The sequence below is a fragment of the Haematobia irritans genome, chromosome 2 (genome assembly GCF_050003625.1).
Source record: "Haematobia irritans isolate KBUSLIRL chromosome 2, ASM5000362v1, whole genome shotgun sequence".
NCBI classification, from domain to species: domain Eukaryota; kingdom Metazoa; phylum Arthropoda; class Insecta; order Diptera; family Muscidae; genus Haematobia; species Haematobia irritans.
Genome location: NC_134398.1, coordinates 137607868 through 137634958, shown reverse-complemented (window position 1 = coordinate 137634958; position 27091 = coordinate 137607868). Strand labels below are relative to the sequence as shown.

The 27091-nt window shown below is 31.6% G+C and overlaps 1 protein-coding gene across 1 annotated transcript in view; it reads right to left on the bottom strand.

Moving 5' to 3' along the window:
* mdy (diacylglycerol O-acyltransferase) overlaps positions 1–27091 on the bottom strand; it is a 60748-nt gene that overhangs the window by 9512 nt on the left and 24145 nt on the right. The window contains exons 2-5 of the mRNA XM_075296229.1: positions 10872–11195; positions 9277–9405; positions 8988–9079; positions 8866–8918 (exon numbers count right to left, since the gene is read on the bottom strand). Of these exons, the coding sequence (XP_075152344.1) occupies positions 8866–8918; positions 8988–9079; positions 9277–9405; positions 10872–11173 (576 nt within the window). The 5' untranslated portion in view covers positions 11174–11195. The remainder of the gene's footprint in view (positions 1–8865; positions 8919–8987; positions 9080–9276; positions 9406–10871; positions 11196–27091) is intronic.

Genomic DNA, 27091 nt, shown 5'->3' with positions numbered 1-27091 from the left:
GAAGCTAATATTGTCAAAATCGGAAAAAATCGGAGTTGTCCATTTTTTTGAGTAAAAAATCGTCAAAATGCCGATAAATCGGCAAAATTGACAGACCTGGTCCTAGTTTGGATATTCTCTCTTATCACTGAGTGCTGCCCGGTTCTATATTAAGCTCAATGACAAGGGTCCTCTTTTTTATAGGCGAGTCCGAACGCCGGTTCCACATTGCAGTGAAACCACGTAGAGAAGCTTTGAAACACTCAGAAATGTCACCAGCATTACTGAGGTGGGATAATTCACCGCTGAAAAACTTGTTGGTGTTTGGTCGAAACAGGGGTTGAACCCACGATCCAGTGTACGCAAGGCGGGCATGCTAACCACTGCACCAGGGTGGCTCTGTATACTAACGTCATTTTTCGTCATTTTGACTACGGCCTATTTTGATACGCTACAATTGGCATTATGAGCAAAAATTAGAACCAAAAGTGAATTTATTTTCTTATTCAATTTGTTTTTAATTAGTATAAAACAAAAATTCATAAATTGGTTCAATTAGTATAACTTAAATGTATAACTTCGCAATCGTCAAAAACGCATTTTAGATCGAAAGTTAATTTAGATCGAAAGTTAAATAACGCATCGTTATTTTGACGAAGGATGACTGTTTAACGGGCACACTGGACCATATGTCCACAAATTCAATTTTCCTCATCATCATCTTAATTTGCAGTGGAATATGATATACACAAATAACTGATAAAATAAATGGTAAATAAAAACTCTGTGTTTAATAATGCGTTATCGCTTTTCGGTACAAATTGAAACCTTGAACTCATGAAATAAAATTTCGCACAATTCACAAAAAGTGTATATTATAAAATAAACATGCAAATATAAATATTATGTGTACTAAGTATTTATATACATAAAAAATTCGCGTGCTTTATTCTTATTTAATTTTTGCAAAAAATGGTACATATGCACATTCATAGAAAAAATACTGCTAAAACAAAAGTCTGTTTCAGCTATTATGTTTTTGTAATTCATTAACTACACCGAAAGAATTCTCTTCGTTAATTTTACGAAGAATTCTTCATTAACTATTCTTCCTGAATTCTTCATTAAAATAACGAAATTTTCATTCATTTTCGTAAATTTTACGAAGAATATTTTACGAATATACGAAACTTCTACGAAACATTCTACATTAACTTTTCTTCGTAAAAAGTTCGTACTTTTAACGAAACTTTTTTCATATTTCATGAATTTTGTGAGGAAGTTTTTACGAATATTTTACGAAACATTCTGCGTTAAAATTTCTTCATAAAAAGTACGAAACATTTTCTTTGAAATAACGAAGAAGTTTCATTGAAGTTGTAAAATTTCCGTTCGCGGCATTAAATTGTCTTTTATAATGTGCTTGAGTGTATTCCTTTATTCTATTTTTTATGCAAGTCTACGCTACTTCTCATTTGGGTGATAGCGCGCTATGAATAAAAGTGAAGCAATAAAACTAAAAATTATTCAAAAACTAGTCTTGGGCAAAATCGTTCACCGTAGTGATTCGGACTCATCGTTCCTTTTGTACAAAGGAACTAGTTCCTTCAAATCGTTCCATCGTTCCTTTTCGTTCCGGATTTGTATATTTGTCATCACTGTCATCTACTAAAGACAGACATTACATTGTTTGTTTACTTTGTGTAACGAAGTTCATGGTCAATTGAAAGATACAAAAATATGGAAATTTGAGTGAAATTACTTCAAATAGTTTATAGTATAGCTGATAGCCTTTGTAGCTAATGCTATTTCTTTTTTCTTTATACTTGCCTTATATTTATATAAGCTAAGTTAAATTTAATAAATAAATAGTTTATAGTAATATAGTAAGAAAAAAAAAATTAAAGGAATGGAACATTTAAGAAAGTAACTAAATTCAGGAAGCCAAACTCTTTGGATGGATTTTTGGATTGAATACTACTATACTCTGTGCAAAATTATTCATTGCAAGAAATTACGATTTTTTTTGTCGTTTGTGAAAAGCCTGAGATGGAGTTAATGATTCTATTAAATAGCAGCATATCAATCAATGATTTAAATACATACGCGCCAAAATGAATGAATTGGCAAATAGCTCAAACAGAAGTAAAAAAATCAAACTGTGATCCGAGGAACGATGGAGCGTAAATTGAAAATAAAACTAATTGACAAAAGGAACGATTAGAACGGAAGAGATGGAACTAGTGACAGTCGTTCCTTTTAGTGAACCGTTCATTGGAACTAGTTCGTTCCGGAACGACACAAGACTATCAAAAACTTAAGATGTAAAGTAGTGATGTCATTTTTCACACTTGCAACTACAACCAAATGCATTTTCGACTATAAATTTTTTTTCTAAAAGTTCGAACATTTTTCAGAAAAAAGTACGAAAGTTTTTCATAAAAAGTACGAACATTTTTCATAAAAACTACGAAAATTTTTCATAAAAAGTACGAAACATTTTCATAAAAAGAACGAAATTGTTTCATAAAAAGTACGAAGATTTTTCATAAAAAGTACGAATTTTTTTCTTACAAACTACGAAAATTTTGGAAGAACTTTTCTTCGTAAAAAGTACGAAATATTTCGTACTTTTAATGAAAAGTTTCTTTGGTTGTAAAACAATGACAAATTTCGTACTTTTAACGAAAATTTTCGTTCTTTTTACGAAGAAAATTCTTTCGGTGTAGTGAACAAAAATTCGAAAAAGCTGTTGGTTTTGAAATTTTATACGGCATTCACATTACACGCCGAAGATCCACCTTAACTAGATATCGACAGTCATTTGCTTATAAAAAGAGATTTCAAATTTTGAAAAATGTGGATTCTGAGCTTACACTCAAAAAAAGTGAACTCTCTATTTCACTAAAGCCATATTAACTTTATATTAGTACATAGAATCATTATGTTTGGAAAAAGTTTATTTTAGTCAAATAATTTTTTGCGTATGTTAGTTAAATGAACTAAAAAACGGGAAAAAGTTATACACAAATAAAGCATAAAGATTTCCTAATTTCGTATTTCTTACAAAATAGTACATTATTTCTTTAAATTTGTAAATTTTACCAAAAATGTGTCCATCGTGAACTTCGTATGTCACTAAAGACATTCTTGCAATTTTGAACTCCAAGATTTCTCTTAAAACTACAAAATTTTCTTTAACTACTGAAAAAATTTAGTTATGTCTAAAAAATTTTCTTGAATTTGTCGGAAAATATTTACTTATTTTTGCCATATCGGAGTGATGCCAGCGCTTGTAATACCGTTTAGTTAAGATTTTCTAAAAAAGTTCCAAATTTTCTAAAATTAATCGAAAGTTATCTTTCCTGGTGGGTTCACTGTTTTTTCAGTGTAGATACCACCAATCTTATGTACCCTCCACCATGGATTGCGTAGAAACTTCTGCGAAATCGAATTACTTGCGTTGTGGTAATACTTACCGATGGAAAGGTATCTTAACACTTCTTAACATCGTTTTCTAAATTGTGAGTTAGTCCATACGTGGTATACATTAGATTATGTATAGGTAAGTCTACAAATAATTACGAATCGATATGGACTTTTGCGCGGTACGTGGAGAGCCAGAATTGAAATATGGGGGTCGCTTATATGGGGGCTACAATTATGAACTTGATATGGAACAATTTATGTGTGATTCGGATCGATTTATCTGAGGGCTATATATAACTATAGACCGATATGGACCTAGTTAAGCATTGTTGTTAACGGCCATATACTAGCACAATGTACGAAATTTCAACTGACTCGGATGAAATTTGCTCCTCCAAGAGGCTCCAAAACCAAATCTCGGGATCGGTTTATATACTAACACCACGTACTAAATTTCAATCAGATCGGATGAATTTTGTTTATATAATTATATATATAATTATGTTCTGATATGAACCAATTCCTGCACGGTTGTTGGATACCATATACTAACATCACGTACCAAATTTCAACCGAATCGGATGAATTTTGCTCTTCCAAGGGGCTCCGGAGGTCAAATCTAGGGATCGGTTTATATGGGGGCTATATATAATTATGGACCGATTTCGACCAATTTTTGCATATTTATTAGAGACCATATACTAACACCATGTACCAAATTTCAGGCTGATCGGATGACATTTGCTTTTCTTAAAGGCTCCGCAAGCCAAATCGGGGGATCGGTTTATATGGGGGCTATATATAGGGATCGGTTTATATGGGGGCTATATATAATTATGGACCGATTTCGACCAATTTTTGCATATTTATTAGAGATCATATACTAACACCATGTACCAAATTTCAGGCTGATCGGATGACATTTGCTTTTCTTAAAGGCTCCGCAAGCCAAATCGGGGGATCGGTTTATATGGGGGCTATATATAATTATTGACCGATATGGACCAATTTTTGCATAGATGTTAGAAATCATACACTAACACCATGTACCCAATTTCAGCCGGATCGGATGAGATTTTCTTCTCTTAGAGGCTCCGCAAGCCAAATCTGGGGATCGGTTTATATGGGGGCTATATATAATTATGGACCGATGTGGACCAATTTTTGCATGGTTGTTAAAGACCATATACTGACACCATGTACCAAATTTTAGCCGGATCGGATAAAATTTGCTTCTCTTAGAGGCTCCGAAAGCCAAATCGGGGGATCGGTTTATATGGGGGCTATATATAATTATTGACCGATGTGGACCAATTTTTGCATAGATGTTAGAAATCATATACTAACACCATGTACCCAATTTCAGCCGGATCGGATGAAATTTTCTTCTCTTTGAGGCTCCGCAACCCAAATCTGGGGATCGGTTTATATGGGCGCCATATATAATTATGGACCGATGTGGACCAATTTTTGCACGGTTGTTAGAGACCATATACCAAATTTCAGCCGGATCGGATGCAATTTGCTTCTCTTTGAAGCTTCGCAAGCCAAATCTGGAGATCGGTTTATATGGGGTCTATATATAAATATGGACCGATGTGGACCAATTTTTGCATGGTTGTTAAAGACCATATACTAACACCATGTACCAAATTTTAGCCGGATCGGATGAAATTTGCTCCTCTTAGAGGCTCTGCAAGCCAAATCGGGGGATCGGTTTATATGGGGGCTATATATAATTATGGACCAATTTTTGCATGGTTGTTAGAGACTATATACAAACACCATGTACCAAATTTCAGCCGGATCGGATGAACAAAATCTTCAAAATCCGACTCGGACTCCATAGCCCTAGGGCACATCTTAAAACACCTGTTTTTTGATTGAGAGCAATGTTAGGATCTATATGTGACCTATAATGTAAACAGGTGATTTTACGCTTGAAGGGGATACCTTGACATACATCTTAAAATTTTAAACAAATATTACACTCAAAAAAGCAGCTAATGAAGGTATTTCAATAATCATCCTTTAGATGAACCAGCAAACATTTTTCTCTTGTGAAATAGCTTACAAATATTGCTGAATTAGCAAAAGGTACTTCCGAAACGTGCGTCCATCCAACCATCTTGCAATCTATAGGGCTTTTGGGTTCCCGAGGTTTAGTGTTTAAAAATCTAATGGCCCGTTTAACTAAAACAAGTATATACAGCAGTAAATTCGGCCGGGCCGAATATTAAATACCCACCACCATGAATCAAATATTATAGTTTCCTTTCAAATTTCATGGGTTTTTATGACATATATTCTCCCAAGCAAAGCAGTTCAATCAGTACACTTCCCGAAGATAAATGTAAAGATTTTACCTATGAAGACTATATCAGATTCTGGATTTATAAGAACCATTTTTGTTTGAGTTTTAGAGGAATCATTAACATCTCTCGTAGGTGTGCAAGAAAATGATGAAATAACGCCTTGATTTTAAATATAAAATCTGTAGATTTTCATCCTCATTATTCAAGCGATTTTCACGATCAGTGCGACTTCTACACCCTCAAGAAGTGAAATCGGCCTTACCAAACGGACCGAAAAGAACTAAATCCGATACACGATTTTGTGAGTCTAAAATAACAGTATATTTATAATTTCAGGCAAATCGAATAAAAATTACGGTTTCTACAAATCCAAGGTCTTATCGGAGCTATAAGGACCGATACTCACCGTTTTCGGTACACCTCTTCTAGATTTAAAATTTCAAGCAAATTGCATAAAAACTACGGTTTCTAGAATCCCAAACAATAAAATCATTTTTTGCACACCTATTTATGGTCCTAAAAACCTCCAGATTTTCAATTTCAGACGAACTGAACAACAACTACGGTTTCTACCAGGTAAAATCGGGAGATCGGTCGATATGGGGGCTATACTAAATACGTATTTATGGTCCTACAATACCTATATTGCCAATTTCACGCAAATTGGATACAAATTACGGTTTCTATAAGCTGAAGAAATAAAATCTAGAGATCGGTCTATATGGGGGCTATATCAAAACATGGACATATACTCATCATTTTCTTTATGGTTCTGAAATACCTCTAGATTTCCAATTTCAGGCAAAGTTGATAATAACTACGGATTCTATATGGCCAAGAATTAAAATCGGGAGATCGGTCTATATGGGTACTATACCAAAACATGGACCGATACTCACCATTTTTGACACACCTCTTTATGGTTCTAAAATGCGTCTAGATTTCCAATTTCAGTCAAATTGGATAAAAACTATGGTTTCTATAAGCCCAAGAAGTAAAATCGAGAGATCGGGCTATATGGGGGCTATACTAAAACATGGACCGATACTCACCATTTTTGGCACACCTCTTTATGGTCCTACAGTACCTCTAGATTTCCAATTTCAGGCAAAGTCGATAAAAACTACGGATTCTATAAGTCCAAGAATTAAAATCGGGAGATCGGTCTATATGGGGGCTATACCAAAACATGGACCGATATCCACCATTTTTGACACACCTCTTTATGGTGCTAAAATACCTCTAGATTTCCAATTTCAGGCAAAGTCGATAAAAACTACGGATTCTATAAGCCCAAGAAGTAAAATCGCGAGATCGGTCTATATGGGGCTATACCAAAACATGGACCGATACTCACCATTTTTGACACACCTCTTTAAGGTTCTAAAATTCAGGCCAATTGGATAAAAACTACGGTTTCTATAAGCCCAAGACCTCAAATCGGGAGTTCGGTTTATATGGGGACTATATGAAAACTTAGACCCATATATCCCATTTTTGAACTTGACCTGCCTGCAGACAAAAGACGAGTTTGTGCAAAATTGCAGCACGATTGCTTCATTATGGAAGACTGTAGCGTGATTACAAGAGACAGACATACAGACGGAGAATTTATAGCTTTCCGAAGAGACTTTATAATTTTGAATCAGCAGAAAATTTCAGCAAACTACTGACTTTTCTGCAGTTATTCTGCTGCAAAATAGCAGATCTTCAAAATAGCTGACTATTTTCTGTTTTAACAAACACACTGGTTAAATAGCAATAAGGACCTCTCAAAAAAGAAATAGATACGTCCCGAATATTAAAAAAACATAAAAATATGTCCCTGCACCGATAAAAATATCACCAAAATATTTCCAATTAAAAAGTTAATTGAATCTGAAAAGTTTTTCAATTAAAAAATAACTGATACAATTAACTTTTTAATCAAATTAGAAACATTAAGTCAATTAGGTCAATGATTGAAAATTTCATTCTTTTTTTACTTTTTAATGAAACTCGGAAGGCTAAGTAAGTTAAAAAAACTGATTGACTCTTTTTTAAGTTTTAATAAAAAAATTAAAAATTAAAATTAAAAAAGTAATTGATACAATTAACTTTTTAATCAAATTAGAAACATTAAGTCAATTAGGTCAATGATTGAAAATTTCAAAATTTTTTACTTTTTAATCAAACTCTGAAGACTCAGTCAGTTAAAAAACTGATTGATTTTTTTTAAGTTTTAATAAAAAAAATTAATTGATACAATCAATTGTTTAATCAATATAAAAACACAAAGTTAGTTAAGAAAATAAGTGATAATGATTTTTATTAAACAATTAATTATTCCAATTAACAATTTCGTTGAATCGATGTCGGTTGCAAAACTGATTTAATTGACAATTAGATTGAAATTTAATTATATATCTAATTGAATCAATTAAAAAATTAATTGATGTTTGCAATCAAAATCAAATACATTTTTTTATTGAATCAATTAAAAATTTAATTGAAATTTTCAAATGAAATCGATTAAATTTATAATCAAATATTTTTTTATGCCCAATTAAAGTTGTGATTGAAGACATTTCAATTAAAAATTTAATTGGATCAATTAATTTCGAGATTGAATCAGAAAAAAAAAAAAATTGTGTGTGCGATAAATTTTAGAAAATATGGCTAGTAATCTTGTTGCCATTGTAGCTACATTGGTTGAAAAAAAAAAACTTCGTTATATTGACAAAACGTGTCATTAAAATTGAGCCATAGAAACAAATCCGTAAATATAACAACATTTTTCATTATTCTTACGAATTTTCTTCTCAACAAGGAAACATTTACTTTCTGTTTGTGGAGTTTTCGTTCGCATCGGGAAGACCGATTCGTCAAAATTCATATATTGAGATCTCGAAAACCAGAGTCCGTGGAATCCCAATTGAGTTCGATAGTAAATCATAAATAATGAGTTCATGGCAAATTTCAGGATTTTCTAGCAAATATATCTAAAATTATTTTAGTTTCATTCTAGACGAACGATTCGTTCGAGACGATTTTGTGTTTCATGAACAGGCAGTTAGTACTATTTAATAAAGAACGACATATCAATGAAAAATATCGTTGGCTCAATTTTAATGAATTTTCTTTGTGTGTAAGTTTTACTTACCATAGCTAAGCCCTTTTCAACCAACAGACATATCGATATATGTACAAATGAGTCTAAAAAGAAATACATGCAAATGTCGTTCAAAATCAAAGCGACCATAACACACGCAGAATAAAACTTACATAGAATCAAGAAAAGGGAACCATGTCCTTCTGATGAATTCTTGCCACTGACAAATATATACCAATCAAGAGGATTAATTCGAATTCCATATCTGAAATAAAATAATTATTTTGCAAAATAAGTTCAATTAATTCGCTATGGAAGGACATTTAAAACTCAACAAAAATATGACTTGGAAACGTGTTGTATTCAAATGATTTTCAAATTAGTTTAGATTACAGATTATAATTATTTTGTAGGATTTACCATTTAACATATTTTTCTGAATGTTATAGATAATAAACTTACTTTAATAAATTTTCTAAACATAAACGAAAACCTCCTATGGTCAATAGCAGAAAGCCCCAGTTAACTAAACCGGTGAAATTACTAAAACCGGAACTCCATGAAAACAGCGAATCCCTTGGGCGATGACAGCTGAAAATATAAGAAAAGAAACGTACACTTAGAAAAATGTTTACTTCAATCCAAAGATTTTGACTTTCAGCTAAGCATTTTGGGATTGAAACTGAGCCAAAGATGCTAACCATTGCATACACAAGGTCGTGGGTTCGATTCCTGCTTCGAACGAGCACTAAAAGTTTTTCAGCGGTGGATTATCCCACCTCAGTAATGCTGGTGACATTTCTGAGGGTTTCAAAGCTTCTCTAAGTGGTTTCAGTGCAATTTGGAATGCCGTTCGGACTCGGCTATAAAAAGGAGGTCCCTTGTCATTGAGCTTAACATGGAATCGGGAAGCACTCAGTGATAAGAGAGAAGTTCACCAATGTGGTATCACAATGGACTGAATAGTCTAAGTGAGCCTGATACATCGGGCAGCCACCTAACCTAACCTAACCTAAAGATGCGGCATCTTTAAAATAAAGAACTTTTTTGGGAAGTAATCCAGCACTAAATGTAGGTTCTATAAAATTGAAATGTGGATGCAATATACTTAATATTCAAGGACAAATAATTTCAGTTGAAAATCCCTTTAAGTTTTGCGTATTAAATACTAGGACACAATTCCTAATTTGTTCGGTTTGCTGTCTGATTCCCTCATGTAATATCAAAGTCCTGCATAAATGTGTTAACCACAATTTAAAATTCCAAATTCAAACACGCCCTAAGTTACAAATTATGCCAAGAAAAAAGAATCATTTTAATAAAGTTTTGAAAGACGCCTCCTATCTTTGAACACCTTTTTGGTTTGTAGTCAATATACAAAAAATTATCGAATTTTAGAAGTAATGGAAACTAAGTTGTCCTCAGTTCAGTTGAATTTTCTTTTCTGCAAAGCTTATGATTTAGGATCACCCAACTCTACCCCCAAAGAAATTTGTTAGTAGGGGCCGAAAAGTCTGCTGAAAAATGGAAAGCAGTCACTGTGTGCTGAAATAGCAAACATTGTCTTTGGCTGAAACAAATAAATATGGGCTATCCGAACACAATTAAAACAATATTTTATGAATACCTATAGTATTTGCCCAAAAATCTGAATATTTATCAAATTGAGGCATTTAGGAGCTTTTAAGTATATTACAGTGCAAAAATATATCAAAAAATATTTTTTGTTCTTAATATAACATAAAAATTTTAAAAATTTGTTGTTCGTTAACAACAGACATCGTCTGCTATTTTTAGCAGACTTTTTTCCATGAGTGTAAGGACAAACGCCTTCAACTGTTGGTCAGGTAAAAAATCTTTGTATCAGAGAAATGCCTCTTCTGTGGTAAGCAAAAGTGGCATTCGCATTTTAAGGATATGATTTCTTTCTGCTTACGACAATTTTTTTTTCAGTGTGATTTTTGTAAACGTACAATTTAGTGGCATTCGCATTTTAAAGATATGAAATCTTTCTGCTTACGACAAAATTTTGTTCAGTGTGATTTGTGTAAACTTACGATTTATCTGGCTGATTCAGTCGTTGTTTCTCCGATTTGGTTGTTATCTCCTCAGCTCTTGTGACACTCTGTGTTCTTCGACTTCTGGCCTTTTTCTCTGAATTATTGTTATTATTACCATTGTCTTCTTTATCGAGAACTTTGCGAAATTGTCTAAGATCTATGGGAGTTCCATTTTGATCGAATAGACACTGTGTGGATTTTCGATTTCGCAGTTCACTCATGCTATGCTCGCTGGCCGAGGCCGATCGCCGTAATTTTTTTATTATCCCCACGCGACCATTTTGTTGCCTAGTCGCCATATTACGTTCTGGAGGGGGAACACTAAAATTAAAATATGATTAAATGAAGGAGTTCTTTATATTTCTTATTACTAAAGTATATGTTTATGTTTTCAAATATAAAATATTTATATTAATATTATAATGACACTATATTGAGTAAAAGTAAAAAGTTCATTCATTTACCGCTAATTTTCTTTAATACTACGAATTATTTCGTTGTTTAATAAAAATACTTATAAGAATTATTACATCGACATTTCTTCGGTAACTAAATTTTAATGACAAATTTCGTAAATCTTACGAAGATTTTTCTATTAATGTCTGAGTCGGACATTTCTAAAACTTTACGCTAAATTTCGTTTAATCCGCTGTCAATGGTATTGAACTCTACAACGTAGCTTACACGAAGTGTAATCAATTCTAACGCAGTGGCTTTCTTCATATTCCATACTCGAATATTTTTCATTCCTTCGGATTGATATCCGGAAAAGTGTGTGGAATAACATTTTTTAGATATTCTTGGTTTACTTTATATGACGATTTCTACACCAAAAAGTGAACCAACCATCAAAGAAAATGTAGGTTTATTTTAGAAAATTTTAACTAAAACAATTTTTTAATTGCAGCATGTTGTAGAGTTCAATACCGTTGTCAATGGTAATTTTGATTAAAAATTAAAATTTTGATAGATAAAATTTTGGTAGATTATTTTTGGCTCGAGTGGCAACCATGATTATGAACCGATATGGACCAATTTTTGTGTGATTGGGGATCGGCTATATATAACTATAGACCGATATGAACCAATTTATGTATGTTTGTTTGCGGCCATATACTAACACCACGTTCCAAATTTGAACCGGATTGGATGAATTTTGCCCCTCCAAGAGGCTCCGGAGGTCAAATCTGGAGAATGGTTTATATGGGGGCTATATATATTTATGGACCGATATGGACCAATTCTGGCACGGTTGTTAGAGATCATATACTTACACCCTGTTCCAAATTTCAGCCGGATCGGATGAAATTTGCTTCTCTTTGAGTCTCCGCAAGACAAATCTGGGGATCGGTTTATATGGGGGCTATATATAATTATGGACCGATGTGGACCAATTTTTGCATGGTTGTTAAGACCATATACCAAAACCATGTACCAAATTTCAGCCGGATCGTATGAAATTTGCTTCTCTTTGAGGCTCCGCAAGCCAAATCTGGGGATCGGTTTATATGGGGGCTATATATAATTATGGACCGATGTGGACCAATTTTTGCATGATTGTTAGAGACCATATACTAAAACCATGTACCAAATTTCATCCGATCCTGCTGAAATTTGGTACATGGTTTCTCTTTGAGGCTCCGCAAGCCAAATCTCGGGGTCGGTTTATATGGGGGCTATATATAATTATGGACCGATGTGGACCAATTTTTGTGTGGTTGTTAGAGACCATGATGAAATATGCTTCTCTTAGAGGCTCCGCAAGCCAAATCTTGAGGTCCGTTTATATGGGGGCTATACGTAAAATTGGGCCGATATGGCCTATTTGCAATACCATCCGACCTACATCAATAACAACTACTTGTGCCAAGTTTCAAGTCGATAGCTTGTTTCGTTCGGAAGTTAGCGTGATTTCAACAGACGGACGGACATGCTTAGATCGACTCAGAATTTCACCACGACCCAGAATATATATACTTTATGGGGTCTTAGAGCAATATTTCGATGTGTTAAAAACGGAATGACAAAGTTAATATACCCCCATCCTATGGTGGAGGGTACACCGAAAGAATTCTCTTCGTTAATTTTACGAAGAATTCTTCATTAACTATTCTCCCTGAATTCTTCATTAAAATAACGAAATTTTCATTCATTTTCGTAAATTTTACGAAGAACATTTTACGAATATACGAAACTTCTACGAAACATTCTACATTAACTTTTCTTCGTAAAAAGTTCGTACTTTTAACGAAACTTTCTTCACATTTCATGAATTTTGTGAAGAAGTTTTTACGAATATTTTACGAAACATTCTGCGTTAAAATTTCTTCATAAAAAGTACGAAACATTTTCTTTGAAATAACGAAGAAGTTTCATTGAAGTTGTAAAATTTCCGTTCGCGGCATAAAATTGTCTTTTATAATGTGCTTGAGTGCATTCCTTAATTCTATTTTTTTATGCAAGTCTATGCTACTTCTCATTTGGGTGATAGCGCGCTATGAATAAAAGTGAAGCAATAAAACTAAAAATTATTCAAAAACTTAAGATGTAAAGTAGTGATATAATTTTTCACACTTCCAACTACAACCAAATGCACTTTCGACTATAAATTTTTTTCTAAAAGTTCGAACATTTTTCAGAAAAAGTACGAAAGTTTTTTATAAAAAGTACGAACATTTTTCATAAAAACTACGAAAATTTTTCATAAAAAGTACGAAACATTTTCATAAAAAGAACGAAATTGTTTCATAAAAAGTACGAAGATTTTTCATAAAAAGTACGAAGATTCTTCATAAAAAGTACGAATTTTTTTCTTACAAACAACGAAAATTTTGGAAGAACTTTTCTTCGTAAAAAGTACGAAATATTTCGTACTTTTAATGAAAAGTTTCTTTGGTTGTAAAACAATGACAAATTTCGTACTTTTAACGAAATTTTTCGTTCTTTTTACGAAGAAAATTCTTTCGGTGTATAAAAATAATGTAATATACCCCGCTGTTCTGGTTTACGAATTCGCAAAACGTAAAATTGTCCTCTTTCGCTAGTTCCCGAACCACAATGATATCTACTAGGTAATTTTTACATGCTGTTCCTATGGATAAGAAAAATAAATGGAAGAAATTTCTTGGCAAAATGTGAAGTGGTTCAGAAGTTATTTACAATTACAAATTTTGCGTTTTGTGAATTCGTAAACCAGAACATGGGGGATAAATTTTAAGACACTAAATTTAAACAATATTTAAGACTAATCTCTTTACAATAAAAAAGTTTAATTAAACGAAAAGTTGTAATACTCGCTTTAAAATTTAAATTACTCATCTTTAAAATTCGTGTCTTTCCGTTAATTAGAAATATTTTTCCAACAACTGTGATTTTCAATCTTTAGATTATATATGAAATATGTAGCTTAAAAGAATAAAATTTATGTTAATGATTTTTCCAAAATTTTAAGAAATCGAAAAGTAAACTTTTAAAATTTGAAAAAAGTCGAAATTGAAAAAAATAGTATATCTAATTATTGGCACTAAATTTATTGATTCACATTCTTTTTGTTTTTCGTCCTAGTCGATACTCCATATTAGAGGTGTGCACGTGAGTAATATTTTATTCACGCATGATTAAAATCGAGAGCGTTATTAAACTCTTAAAATCCCAGGTGTCGGATTTTTTCGTGAGCGTATTTTTCCGAAATTCGTTACTCACGCATAATCACGAAGAAATTATTTTCGTGACTCACGCACGACTTTTGGTTAGTTAATCACGCACACTCACGCCGTTGCCATCAGCGTGACTCACGCGTGATTCACGACAATTTCGTGTCACGTGTACACCTCTACTCCATATGGCTAATGCCTATGAAACAGAGTAAATCAAGTAGATAATATTGTACACTGAAAAAAATATTTACGTGATATTAAAGATTATGCAACCTCAATTTTAGGATGTGCAATTTACATACTATTAAGAACAAATTTCTTTAAAATAATGAAATTTCAATTAAAAGAAAGTCTATAATCTTAGCTTCAAAATTTTTTTTTCATTAAATTTAGGACACATATTTTGAAAATTTGCGTCCTTTCGTTAAAGTTGCATGTCTTTAAATTAAAGTAAATTTTCCTTAAAGTAAAGAAACACATTTTTAATTTAAAGAAATCGTCCTTAAATTAACTGAAATATTGAATCTGTAGATTTAAGATAAAAACACTTCAAATATAGACTAATACTTAATTTGAGGATTTAGAATCGTTGGTTTAAAGTTATTTTGGGATTAAGAAAATATTTTTTACTTCGAAGTATCCGTCATAATTTGGATTTTTAAACTGACATTTGTTTGTACGTGTGTAGCTTTATTAATATACCGGAAAAATAGAATGAAAAATCGATAAATGAGATCTGTATCCTAATTTTAATTTTATAGATCCAAGATTTAAAGCCAGATGGGTCGCAAAAAAATGTCCTTATTTTAAAGAACCCTGGCTCGGAATCATTACCAAAATCCTTAAAGGAAGGTCAAAATCTTTGGATCCAAGTAAATTTTTTTTGAGTGTTTGGATTTAAAACGGTGGTAACCGAGGTTCAAGGAACCGTACGTTGCCTTAGGTTTTTATATTGTTAAGTTTTATTTACAAATAATTCGCAGCTCGTCTGATGTAATTCATTCATTTGTAATTTAATCTTTTATTACAAAAGGTAATGGTTTGCAATGAATAGTTTTGATGGATAATTATCAATGAATGGTATGACACAATCACATTGGTGATCTAGTATTTCAAAGGTGTAACGTTAAATGGGTATTGGGTATATTCAATGTGTATCGAGACTTTTTATTTGCAGTTCATAATAAAAGATACAAATTTCAATAAATGAAGAGGAGAAAAAAGTGGAATTATGAAAAAAAAAATAAATAAATAATAAATATAACAAATAGAAAATTTTAAATAATATATAATTATAATACAATATATTTAAATAGCCTTTAATACGAGAACAAGAAAAAATTCTCAAACGAAAAGTTTTAGATTTAAACAAGTATATACGGCCGTAAGTTCGGCCAGACCGAATCTTATGTACCCTCCACCATGGATTGCATAGAAACTTCTACGAAAGACTGTCATCCACAAATTTCAACTCACTCGGATGAAATTTGCTCCTCTAAGAGGCTCCAAAACCAAATCTCGGTATCGGTTTATATGGGGGCTATAAATGATTATGGACTGATATGGACCACTTTTGGCATGGTTGTTAAATATCATATACTACCACCACGTACCAAATTTCAACCAGATCGGATGAATTTTGCTTCTCCAAAAGGCACTGGAGGTCAAATCTGGCGATCGGTTTATATGGGAGCTATATATAATTATGGACTGATAGGAACCAATTCCTGCATGGTTGTTGGATACCATATACTAACATCACGTACCAAATTTCAACCGAATGGGAAGAATTTTGCTCTTCCAAGGTGCTCCGGGGTCAAATCTGGTGATCGGTTCATATGGGGCCTATATATAATTATGGACCGATATCGACCAATTTTTGCATGGGTGTTTGAGGCCATATATTAACATCACGTACCAAATTTAAACTGAATCAGATGAATTATGGTCTTCCAAGAGGCTCCGGAGGTCAAATCTGGTGATCGGTTTATATGGGGGCTATATATAATTATTGACCGATATGGACCAATTTTTGCATGGTCATTAGAGACCATATACTAACACCATGTACCAAATTTCAGCCGGATCGGATGAAATGTGCTTCTCTTAGACGCTCCGCAAGCCAAATCGGGGGATCGGTTTATATGGGGGCTATATATAATTATGGACCGATGTGAACCAATTTTTGCATGGTTGTTAGAGACCATATACTAACACCATGTACCAAATTTCAGCCGGATCGGATGAAATTTTCTTCTCTTGGAGGTCTCGCAAGCAAATTTGGGGGTCGGTTTATATGGGGGCTATACGTAAAAGTGGACCGATATGGCCCATTTGCAATACCGACCTACATCAATAATAACTACTTGTGCCAAGTTTCAAGTCGATAGCGTGATTTCAACAGACGGACGGACGGAAGGTCATGCTCATATCGACTCAGAATTTCACCACGACCCAGAATATATATACTTTATAGTGTCTTAGAGCAATATTTCGATGTGTTACAAACGGAATGACAAAGTTAATATACCCCCCTTCCTATGGTGCACTGAAAAAAAGCATACCCGGTTCCAAAGATTTTGTCTTTACTTTAAAAAATTTGGTATTGATTCCGAGCCAAAGAAGCGGAGAATACAAGTAAGGATACTTTTAAGACACAATTCTCTTTTAAAATCGGGTTTTGTGTACTTGCTTCTAGGAAGAAAATTTTAATTTTTCGCTTATTCAGCTTTTTTTCTTCATATGCTATCAAAGTCCTTTAAAAACAAGTTAACGACGATATTATTTTCCAAATTAAGACTCGACTTTTAGTAGAAATTATGCTGTGTTTCAAGTAAAAATCGTCTTTAAAATAAAGTGTTGAAAAACATGTCCTATATTTGAACGATTTTTTGCTTTGTAGTCAAAATGCAAAAAGACAACAAATTTAAAGACAATTTCATTAAATTTAAAGATTTTTTCTAAATTATTAAATTCAAGTTGACCTTAGCCCAAACATTTTTTCTTTCATGTTATGATATCCATTTTTAAATCAAATCACTTAATTATAAGAACAATACGACTTCATTGAAAAGTTTATCGACCTTTGGTCAAGGAAAAAACTTTATACTAGAGAAATGCGTCTTCTATGCTAAGCAAAATTTGCATTCGTATTTTAAAGACATGAAATCTTTGACCTCACGACAATATTTTTTTCAGTGTGGAAGGTATAAAAATTAATTTCATCGAAAAATCCCATGATTTACTTGAATCAATTAATTTTTAATGGCTTTAATGATACGATATTATCGTATCGTGTTGAAGCAATTTGAAATAAAAATTAATGAAATTAATAATTTTAATAAGAGTTATTTTTCAACTTAGTATCTTTTTAAAACGATACACTTGGCATAGCGGTACAAAAATAATCACCCAACTACATATCACCAAAAATTGTCCAATTAAAATTTTTTATTGAATTTAAAAAATATTCTATTATATTACATATTTAATTGACTAAACTAAATTTTTAATTAAAACAGAAATCTATCACAAAATTTTATTATATCAATTAATTTTTTTATTGGCGCAGAAGCGATGCATTTAACATGGGCTTGTCACAGGACGGATGTCCACTATTTCTATAGCCGTTGCACTGAATTTGCATTACATCTTAAGGTGTGATCCGAATTCAGTGCTTTGGATGTGAATTAAAAAATTTGTTGATATTTGCCACATAAATAACTTGTTTTTTATTATTTTCAATGCATTCTAACGCTAACGTTGCCTCAAATATTTTTAAAAATTCGCAATTTTTTTAGAATGGATTTATCATTTTTTTCGACAAAATTTAAATAATTTGTAGCATTTTGTAAATTCTTACTCTGTTTTAACGTAGGTTAAATTACCCATTAAAAATATGATAAAAATCACTTTCGGAAATGCTTTTAAAGTTGTATCTTTAGAACAACTTCCAAATTTTTTTGCTGGGTAATTAAAGAAATTTCAATTACCAATTTATTGGACCAATTAATTTCGCGATTTAAGGCAAACATATTTTTCCAGTCCCATGTGACCAAATTCTACTTTATTTTTGCTTCTACTCGACCCAATAACTCAGCCTACACACAAAAAATTATCACCAAAAGTTTTTCAATTAAACACTTAATTGAATTTGGAAACGGATTCAATTAATATGTTAATTGATTCAATTAATTATTTAATCAAATCCGAATAAAAACCAATTAAAAAAATGATTGATATTTGTTACGTTTCCAATTAAAATATTAATTGATTCAATCAATTTGTTAATCAATTCGGAAATAATTTTCAATTACAAACGTGATTGAAATTTTTTCCGTTTCCAATTACACATGTGATTGATCCAATCACCTTTGTGATTGAAACTGAATAATTTTGAGCAATGGAAAGACCGAAAAGAGAACAAGAGAATGGGTATTTATTCAACAATGTATGATGGAGAGATCAGTCTGTGGAAGTAACTCGTAACGAACGGTTGGGTTTTTGTTTTTCGCGTAAATTGAAAAACATGATTGGCGACATTCTGTCTGCTGCATTCAAAATGTGTGCATAAATATTTTGAACGCAACAAAAAATCATAGCAAAGGGTTGAAATAAATAAAGTGTGCAACAACAAACGGACACGTGGTAAAGGTTTGAAAAAATATATGACAGAACGCATTTGAAATTACCTGTGTTTGTGTTTTGTGGTATTGTAAAAATGTAAAACAATCTACGTTTATTGAAGGTAAAAAATTGTGAAATATGAATACCGTTTTCCATTGAAGCCTGTTTACATTAAACGGACTAAAATAATATATTTTTTATTCATTTCTTTTAGTGACCAATTTTATTTCGTGAAATTGACCAATCAATCCCATCAACTCCATCATTTTATCAAATATATAATAATATGTTTGCAATAAAAAAGTGGGTAACGTATTGATCTTTTAAAATTATAATTTTTTTTCAATCCTAGTTTTCTTAAAACCAAGAGCGGTATGGGTTTGTTGGAAGATTCACCTTGAAGTTGCGAAGTAGCGTTGGCATTAAATTGCATTTTTGTTTTACCTGTCTTTTTCAGTTTGAACCCAAGTAGAGAGCAGTATATCTGGTATATAAACTAATGAGCTGAATTATGTAATGGTAAAAAAGTTTCTTTTGGATTTAAAAATATGAAAAATATCCGATAATAATAAAAATATGTATTTTCCATTTATATTTTTTTCTATTTCCAGAATTTGCAAAGTATCATCAATATAATACCAAATATTACATTGCTTTCCCATTAGTTTTGTCTTTGATTGGTTCAAATTTTAATAGACGATTTTAATGTGTGGAAATTTTGGAAAGGAATTGTTACTAAAATTAAATTACCGAGCTCCTTAACACCTTTTCATGCTAAAAGACTACAACTGCAAAAGAAGATTATAATTCTGCAACCTGGAACTAAGAATTGAACTTGATATTCTATGCAGGTAATGTTTAACAAAATTAACTTTTAATTGAACAAAATTAAATTCGAATTATTCTGTTTACTTTCAGAAAAACTAATTTAGCTTACAGGCTGCTGAAATATTGGAAATCTAGGCGCATCTACATATTAGAAGGAACATGGTTATTATTATAAGGAAGATAATGATTTATATAATTTATTTTTCACCCTATAGTTGTTATTGATAGTAGTTGTATTTGTAAGTTATGTTAGAACAAAACACAAATGACAAGAACCAAATTTATTTGTCTATTGCATAACCAAAAAATAATAAAATATTAAATATGTTTTATAAGAAACACATATTTTCTTTTATCTCAAAAGAAAAAAAAACTAAATACGATTTTGGGTTCGCAATATATAAATTTTTTGATCGAAATTTATAGCCAATTTCAATTAATTATTTAATTGAATGAATCAAATAGTTGATTGATTTTTGTCGCGAAATTAATTAAAATTTTAATTGATTCAATTAAAACTGTGATTGAATTTTATGTTAAAAATCAATCACGTTTTTAATTGATTCAATCACACAATTAATTGATTCCGTGACAAAAGTCAATTAAATTTGTAATTAAAAATCGTGTTGGTTTTCAATCAAAATGGGTGATTGATACTATCATTTTCGTGATTGAAGACATTTCAATTAAAAAAATGATTGAATCCGCGATTTTCGTGATTGAAATCAAAAAAATTTTTTTTGTGTGTAGTACTCCATTACCCTTGTTCTCCAATGTTTGTCTGTGAATTGATGTTTTGAAATCTAAGATTTTCCGCTAAAACCTCACTCGAAACTTATTACGAAAATTTTTATACACTTAAAAAGAAGTTTACTTTAATTCAATGATGTTTACATATACTTTACTTAAAAAGAGCATGCACCCAAAGAAGGAATATGATCACCTCAAACATGTTTCAAGAGCAAAATGTTATTTTTGGATGGTGACCATGTAACATTTTAACCGCAACCATGTTTTTTCTCGGAAATTATGTATCTTTTTTCGGAAAAATTTTATGTTTGGCGAGAAAACATTTTTGCAATAAACATTTGACATAGTCACCATCCAAAAATAACATTTTGCTCTTGAAACATGTTTTGAGGTGATCATATTCCTTCTCTGTGTGTGCCCGGTTTCAAAGATTTGTCTTTACACTGATGAATCTGGTATCGATTCCGAGCCAAAAAATCGCGGAATTGGAGTAAGGATAGCTTTTAGCACAATTTTCACAATTTTGTGTACTAGATTTAAGGAAACATATTTTAATTTATTCGTTCTTTCAGCTATTTTCTTCATGTGCTATCAAAGCTCTTAAAAGCGTTAAAATTTCCAAATTCAGAATCGACTACAAGTAGAAATTATGCTTTGCTTCAAGTACAAAACGTCTTTGAAATAAAGTATTGACACACATGTCCTATTTTTAAACGCTTTTTGGTTTTGTAGCCAACGTGGAAAAAGTCATCAAATTTAAAGACGATTTCATCAATTTTTATGAATTTTCCAGAATAATTAAAAAAGTTTGGCCTAAAAGTGGCAGCTCGATTTGATTCAGGCTCACTTAGACTATTCAATTCATTGTGATATTTTTTAGGTTAGGTTTAAGTGGCAGAAAGTTGACCTTAGTTACAAATGTTTTAAAGTCGAATCACCTAACTATAAGGACAAAACTACTTTCGGACAAGTAAAACAAACTTATGCTAAGCAAAATTCGCATTCGTATTTTATGGACATGAAATCTTTTGTTTCACGAATTTTTTTTTCAGTGTAAAAAACGACATTTGTTATTACAAACTAGTTTCTAAATCCTATTTTCCTTCAGATGTATAAAGCTTGTAGAGAACAGAACTGGGTGACGCTGACGAAAACTCCATGATATTCGTGAGAAACGCCGACAAAAATTGCACGACATTAGACAAATCTACTTTATCTTTCCCCGTGACTGTCACTTACGAAGTTTTACTTTACAGTTCCGTTCTCTTGTATTTTACTTCTCTCTGGATAAGTCATCTACTTATTATAACCGAGTCTGTAGGGCATGTTATACACACCACTCCTACCCAGTGTTTTCCTAGTGTTTTCATATTTAAAAAAAAAGTCACTATATGATGCAAAATGAATTTATTCCAGTGACTGACTGCTTTTCTTTATACAACAGAATGATCTGGTGTTTGAGTCAAACTTCACGGTTTGAACTCATGATATTTGACTTTGTAAAAGATTACATTTCAATTTGCACTCCCAAACAGTATTGGGAATAATATGAAAATAAATGGAAAATTTTGGCATAAATACATACAAATGTATGTATTTAAATAATAAATACTTGTAAATAAACAACTAGAAAATTTAAATAAATTAAATAACTGATGATCTTGTCCGCAATAAATGTTGTTCACACTTGTGTTGAGAAAGCGATCAATTGGGAAATGTTATCGTAATGTCAAAATACTGGTAAGCTTTACACTCTCACCGAAGGAGAGAGTATACTTTTTTGATGCGTAAAAGGTGTTCTGAGAGTTGAATGGAGAATGATTCTTCATCAGTCTGCCCTACTGGTTGGCTTTCTCTTAAAATCTTATAACCCCATCAATACGAGTCATTTGAAATTGTATATTTGTCCATAGGTTAGCTTAAGGTGGTAGCCCGAGTTATTTCGCGCTCACTTACACTATTCATCCATTGTGTATGTGCACTGAAAAAAAGCATACCTGGTTCCAAAGATTTTGTCTTTACTTTAAAAAATTTGGTATTGATTCCGAGCCAAAGAAGCGGAGAATACAAGTAAGGATACTTTTAAGACACAATTCTCTTTTAAATTTAGGTTTTGTGTACTTGCTTCTAGGAAGCAAATTTTAATTTTTCGCTTTCTCAGCTTTTTTTCTTCATATGCTATCAAAGACCTTTAAAAACGAGTTAACGGCAACTTTATTTCCCAAATTAAGACTCGACTTCCAGTAGAAATTATGCTATGTTTGAAGTAAAAAACTTCTTTAAAATAAAGTTTTGAAAAACATGTCCTATATTTGAACGATTTTTTGCTTTGTAGTCAAGATGCAAAAAGACAACAAATTTAAAGACAATTTCATTAAATTTAAAGAATTTTTCTGAATTATTAAAGTCAAGTTGACCTTAGCCTATAAATTTTTTCTTTCATGTTAAGATACCCATTTTTAAGTCAAATCACTTAATTATAAGGACAATACGACTTCATTGAAAAGTTTATCGACTTTTGGACAAGGAAAATAACTTTATTTGAGAGAAATGCGTCTTCTATGCTAAGCAAAATTTGTATTCGTATTTTAAAGACATGAAATCTTTGACCTCACGACAATATTTTTTTCAGTGTGACAGGGATGATAAATGATGTTGACGAAATAGTACTAAAAATGTGCTTTTCGAGGCCAAAAGGTGCTATAATTCCATAATATCAAATTTAAAGACTATTGTAAAAGTATACGTATATTTAAATCTAGACCGATTTGGAATTTTTTTGTTTTTCAAAAAAAAATCTTATTTTGCAACATTTATTTTCTATAGACAATTTTTTCAAAATTTTATTTCTGCATAAAATTTTGTAAAAATTTTATTTCTGCGAACATTTTGTAGAAATATAGAACATTTTCTCAAGATTTTATTTCTATAGGAAATTTTGTCAAAATTTTATTTCTATAGAAAAATTTTATTTCTATAGAAAATTTTGTCGAAACTTTATTTCAATAGAAAATTTATGAAGAAGTTCCTCTTTTCAAAATCTACCAAAACCAAGAATTCTACCAATCTACAAAGCAGTAAAAAAAAACTGTGGCAACCGGTTCAGGGACCAGCACTAAGCATTATTGCTAAAGACATCATGTGTGTATTTCGTCTCCTTCTAGGCGTTTCAAATATATACACAATCTTTTTGCTTTGTAGTCAAGATGCAAAGAGACAACAAATTTAAAGACAATTTCATTAATTTTAAAAAATTATTCTGAATTATTAAAGTCAAGTTGACCTTAGCCCAAACATTTTTTTTTCATGTTATGATACACATTTTTAAGTGAAGTCACTTAATTATAAGGACAATACGACTTCGTTGAAAAGTTTATCGACTTTTGGACAAGGAAAACTTTATATTAGAGAAATGCGTCTTCTATACTAAGAAAAATTTTCATTCGTATTTTAAAGACATGAAATTTTTGACCTCACGACAATATTTGTTTCAGTGTAATAAAAACTAAAATATCCTCATTTCGGAATATGTTTATTTCATCAATGTCCGCTATTTATAAGAATTAAGTTGATATCTGAGAAACGTTCAACTTTAGGTCAGAATAACTCTATACACTGAAAAAAAAGTGAATCCACCAGGAAAGAAAATTTTAGTTAGTTTTAGAAAAAATATATTAATTTTAGAAAATTTTAACTAAACTGTATTAGAAACGCAGATGTCACGCCGATTTCACAAAACTAAGTAAATCATTTTCGATAAATTCAATAAAATTTATTTTTTTCACTTGTTAAAGAAAATTTCGAAAAAATTGGAGTTAAAAATTGGAAAAAATGTCTTTAGTATCATACGAAGTTCATGATGGGCTCATTTCTGGTAAAATTTACTAATTTTAAGAAATTCTGAACTATTTTGTGGGAGACCCGAATTTAGTTAATCTTTATACTTCACTTGTGTATAATTTTTTCCTTTATTTTAGTTATTTTAACTAACGTACGCAAAAAAATATTAACGTCATAGAAACTTTTTTAAAACGTAAAAATTCCATGAACTTAAATTAAATTAAATCAGCTTTAGTGAAATATAGGGTTCACTTTTTTTGAGTGTATAGAGTAATTGTGATGAAAAAGTACCAAATGGCTTGCGGTCGTGCCGCGGTGCTTTTGGCAGTCGAAATGTATCAAAAAAAGCATGTATTGACCAATATTCGATTCCGTGAGAAACAGAAACCAAATTGGCATATTATAGCTTACATTTTTCTATACTAACCCGTTCATATCTATCTCGCGATGATTGTATAAACTTAAATAACCGAAGGCACGTTAAATTTATTCCCATATAATTGAAATTTCCTCCTAAAATGAAATCTTATTTAAAAATGAAATGTTTTGGGGTTTGTGTCTCGGTTAAATTGGCTTCATAAGTTTGTGTGTGATTGTGAGTAAAATATTACTCACTGTGACATCTCATATGGCCACAAACTACTATCAGCCTGTCTGCCTATTATTATTTCGATTCAAGTTTGTTGTTCAATCGCGTGGAAATGTTTGCAAATGATTTGATAATAAACTTTGCGAAAGTGTTTCTTTTGTTTATTCACGTGTTTGTTAAAAATGATAGTGAAAAATAATAACAAATGAGTAACTCTCGCTAGAACCGGTATATATTGTTGTTTACAAAGTATTCCGTTTTCCAATGCTCATGGAGATGATGTTGTACAAATGCAAGTTCATGTATGGATTTTATATAAGCGTAATATAATAATATATTCATCCACGAAGGCTGACACGAAGTTCAAAGATTTTTTAAATTAAAAAATAATTGCTAACTATGAATAGTCTTTCATCATTTGAAACAGAACCTTATCTGGCATAGAGCAAAACTTTTTCTACTTTAAAAGAATTTAGATTTAAAGCAGCATTAAACTTAGTGTCGGGATCACTTTTCCAATTCCATTTTATCATAATGACGACAATGACATACTGACTGCTAGCATTTGCTCTAATCTAAAATGACGTAGAAAACAATTCTATTGCCGCCAATGTATTATTATCAAGAGACAGACAAGCAGCTAATAAAGCTTAGTAAAATATATTGATATGCGTCTAAATATATTTTCAAATATTTTTAAGTGTTATTAAATTGCGCCAGACTTTAGGGAATATGAATCATAGTTGTAGTGAACCTTTCCAAGATCCATAGGGAAATCAAAAGCGACTTATAATCTTTTTTTATATTATTCGGTTTTTTCGCCAAAAACACTAAATTAAAATATAAATGTACATACATATGAAAACCATTGTATTTTTATCAAAACTTGTCTAATTATGAATGGAAAAAGGTTTAAAGAAAGGATTGCGAATCATTTTATATTTGTACATTAATTATTTTAAAAAAGAAACCGTGAAAACGTGCTGGTTTTCAGCTTGAAAACTGAACATAGTACTCAGCTTTAAGGTGAGTACTAAGTTAGTTTTTCCCTTCTCAAGATAATCGATAAAAATTATTCCATGCGCATCCCAAAACACAGAGGCCATTACTTTGTCAGCGGACTTTTGAGTCTTCCTTTTTTCCCATTTTATTCACAATAACAAAAGTTGCTTCACAAAAGGCGCTCTATCTCACAAACTAATTGACTTACATACGTCAAATTTTGACACGAATCATTTGAAGGTTGGTACTATATAAAAATAATATGCATTTAAAACTATCGACGCCATCTATGTGTCAGACCGGGGACGTATCAGCCAACCTGTTAGAAATAACATTTTGGTACATTATTTTTGGCGATTTGGACCAATTTTTCTGCCATCGGCTATATATAACTATAGACCTATATGGACCAATTTTTGCATGGTTCTTAGCGGCCCTATACTAGCGCAATGTACCAAATTTCAACCGAATCGGATGAAATTTGCTCCTCCAAGAAGCTCTGGAGGTCAAGCCTGTGAATCGGTTTATATGGGGCTATATATAATTATGGACCGATATGCACCAATTTTTGCATGGTCCGATATAGCTATACCATCCGACCTACATCAATAACAACTACTTGTGCCAAGTTTCAAGTCGATAGCTTGTTTCGTTGGGAAGTTAGCGTGATTTCAACAGACGGACGGACATGCTTAGATCGACTCAGAATTTTACCACGACCTAGAATACATATAAAGGGTGATACGGTCAAAATTTGGTCAAGGGAAAACGCGTGTAAATCGGTGAAATCGTTTATTTAAAAAATCAAATTAAATTTCTTTTTCAAGTTCAATTAGTATAAAATTCAGGAAAAATATTCAGTTAGGCTTTCGCTTTTCCAAATCCGAATTGCCGTGCCTCACGCTTAACACCTGCCATCAGATTTT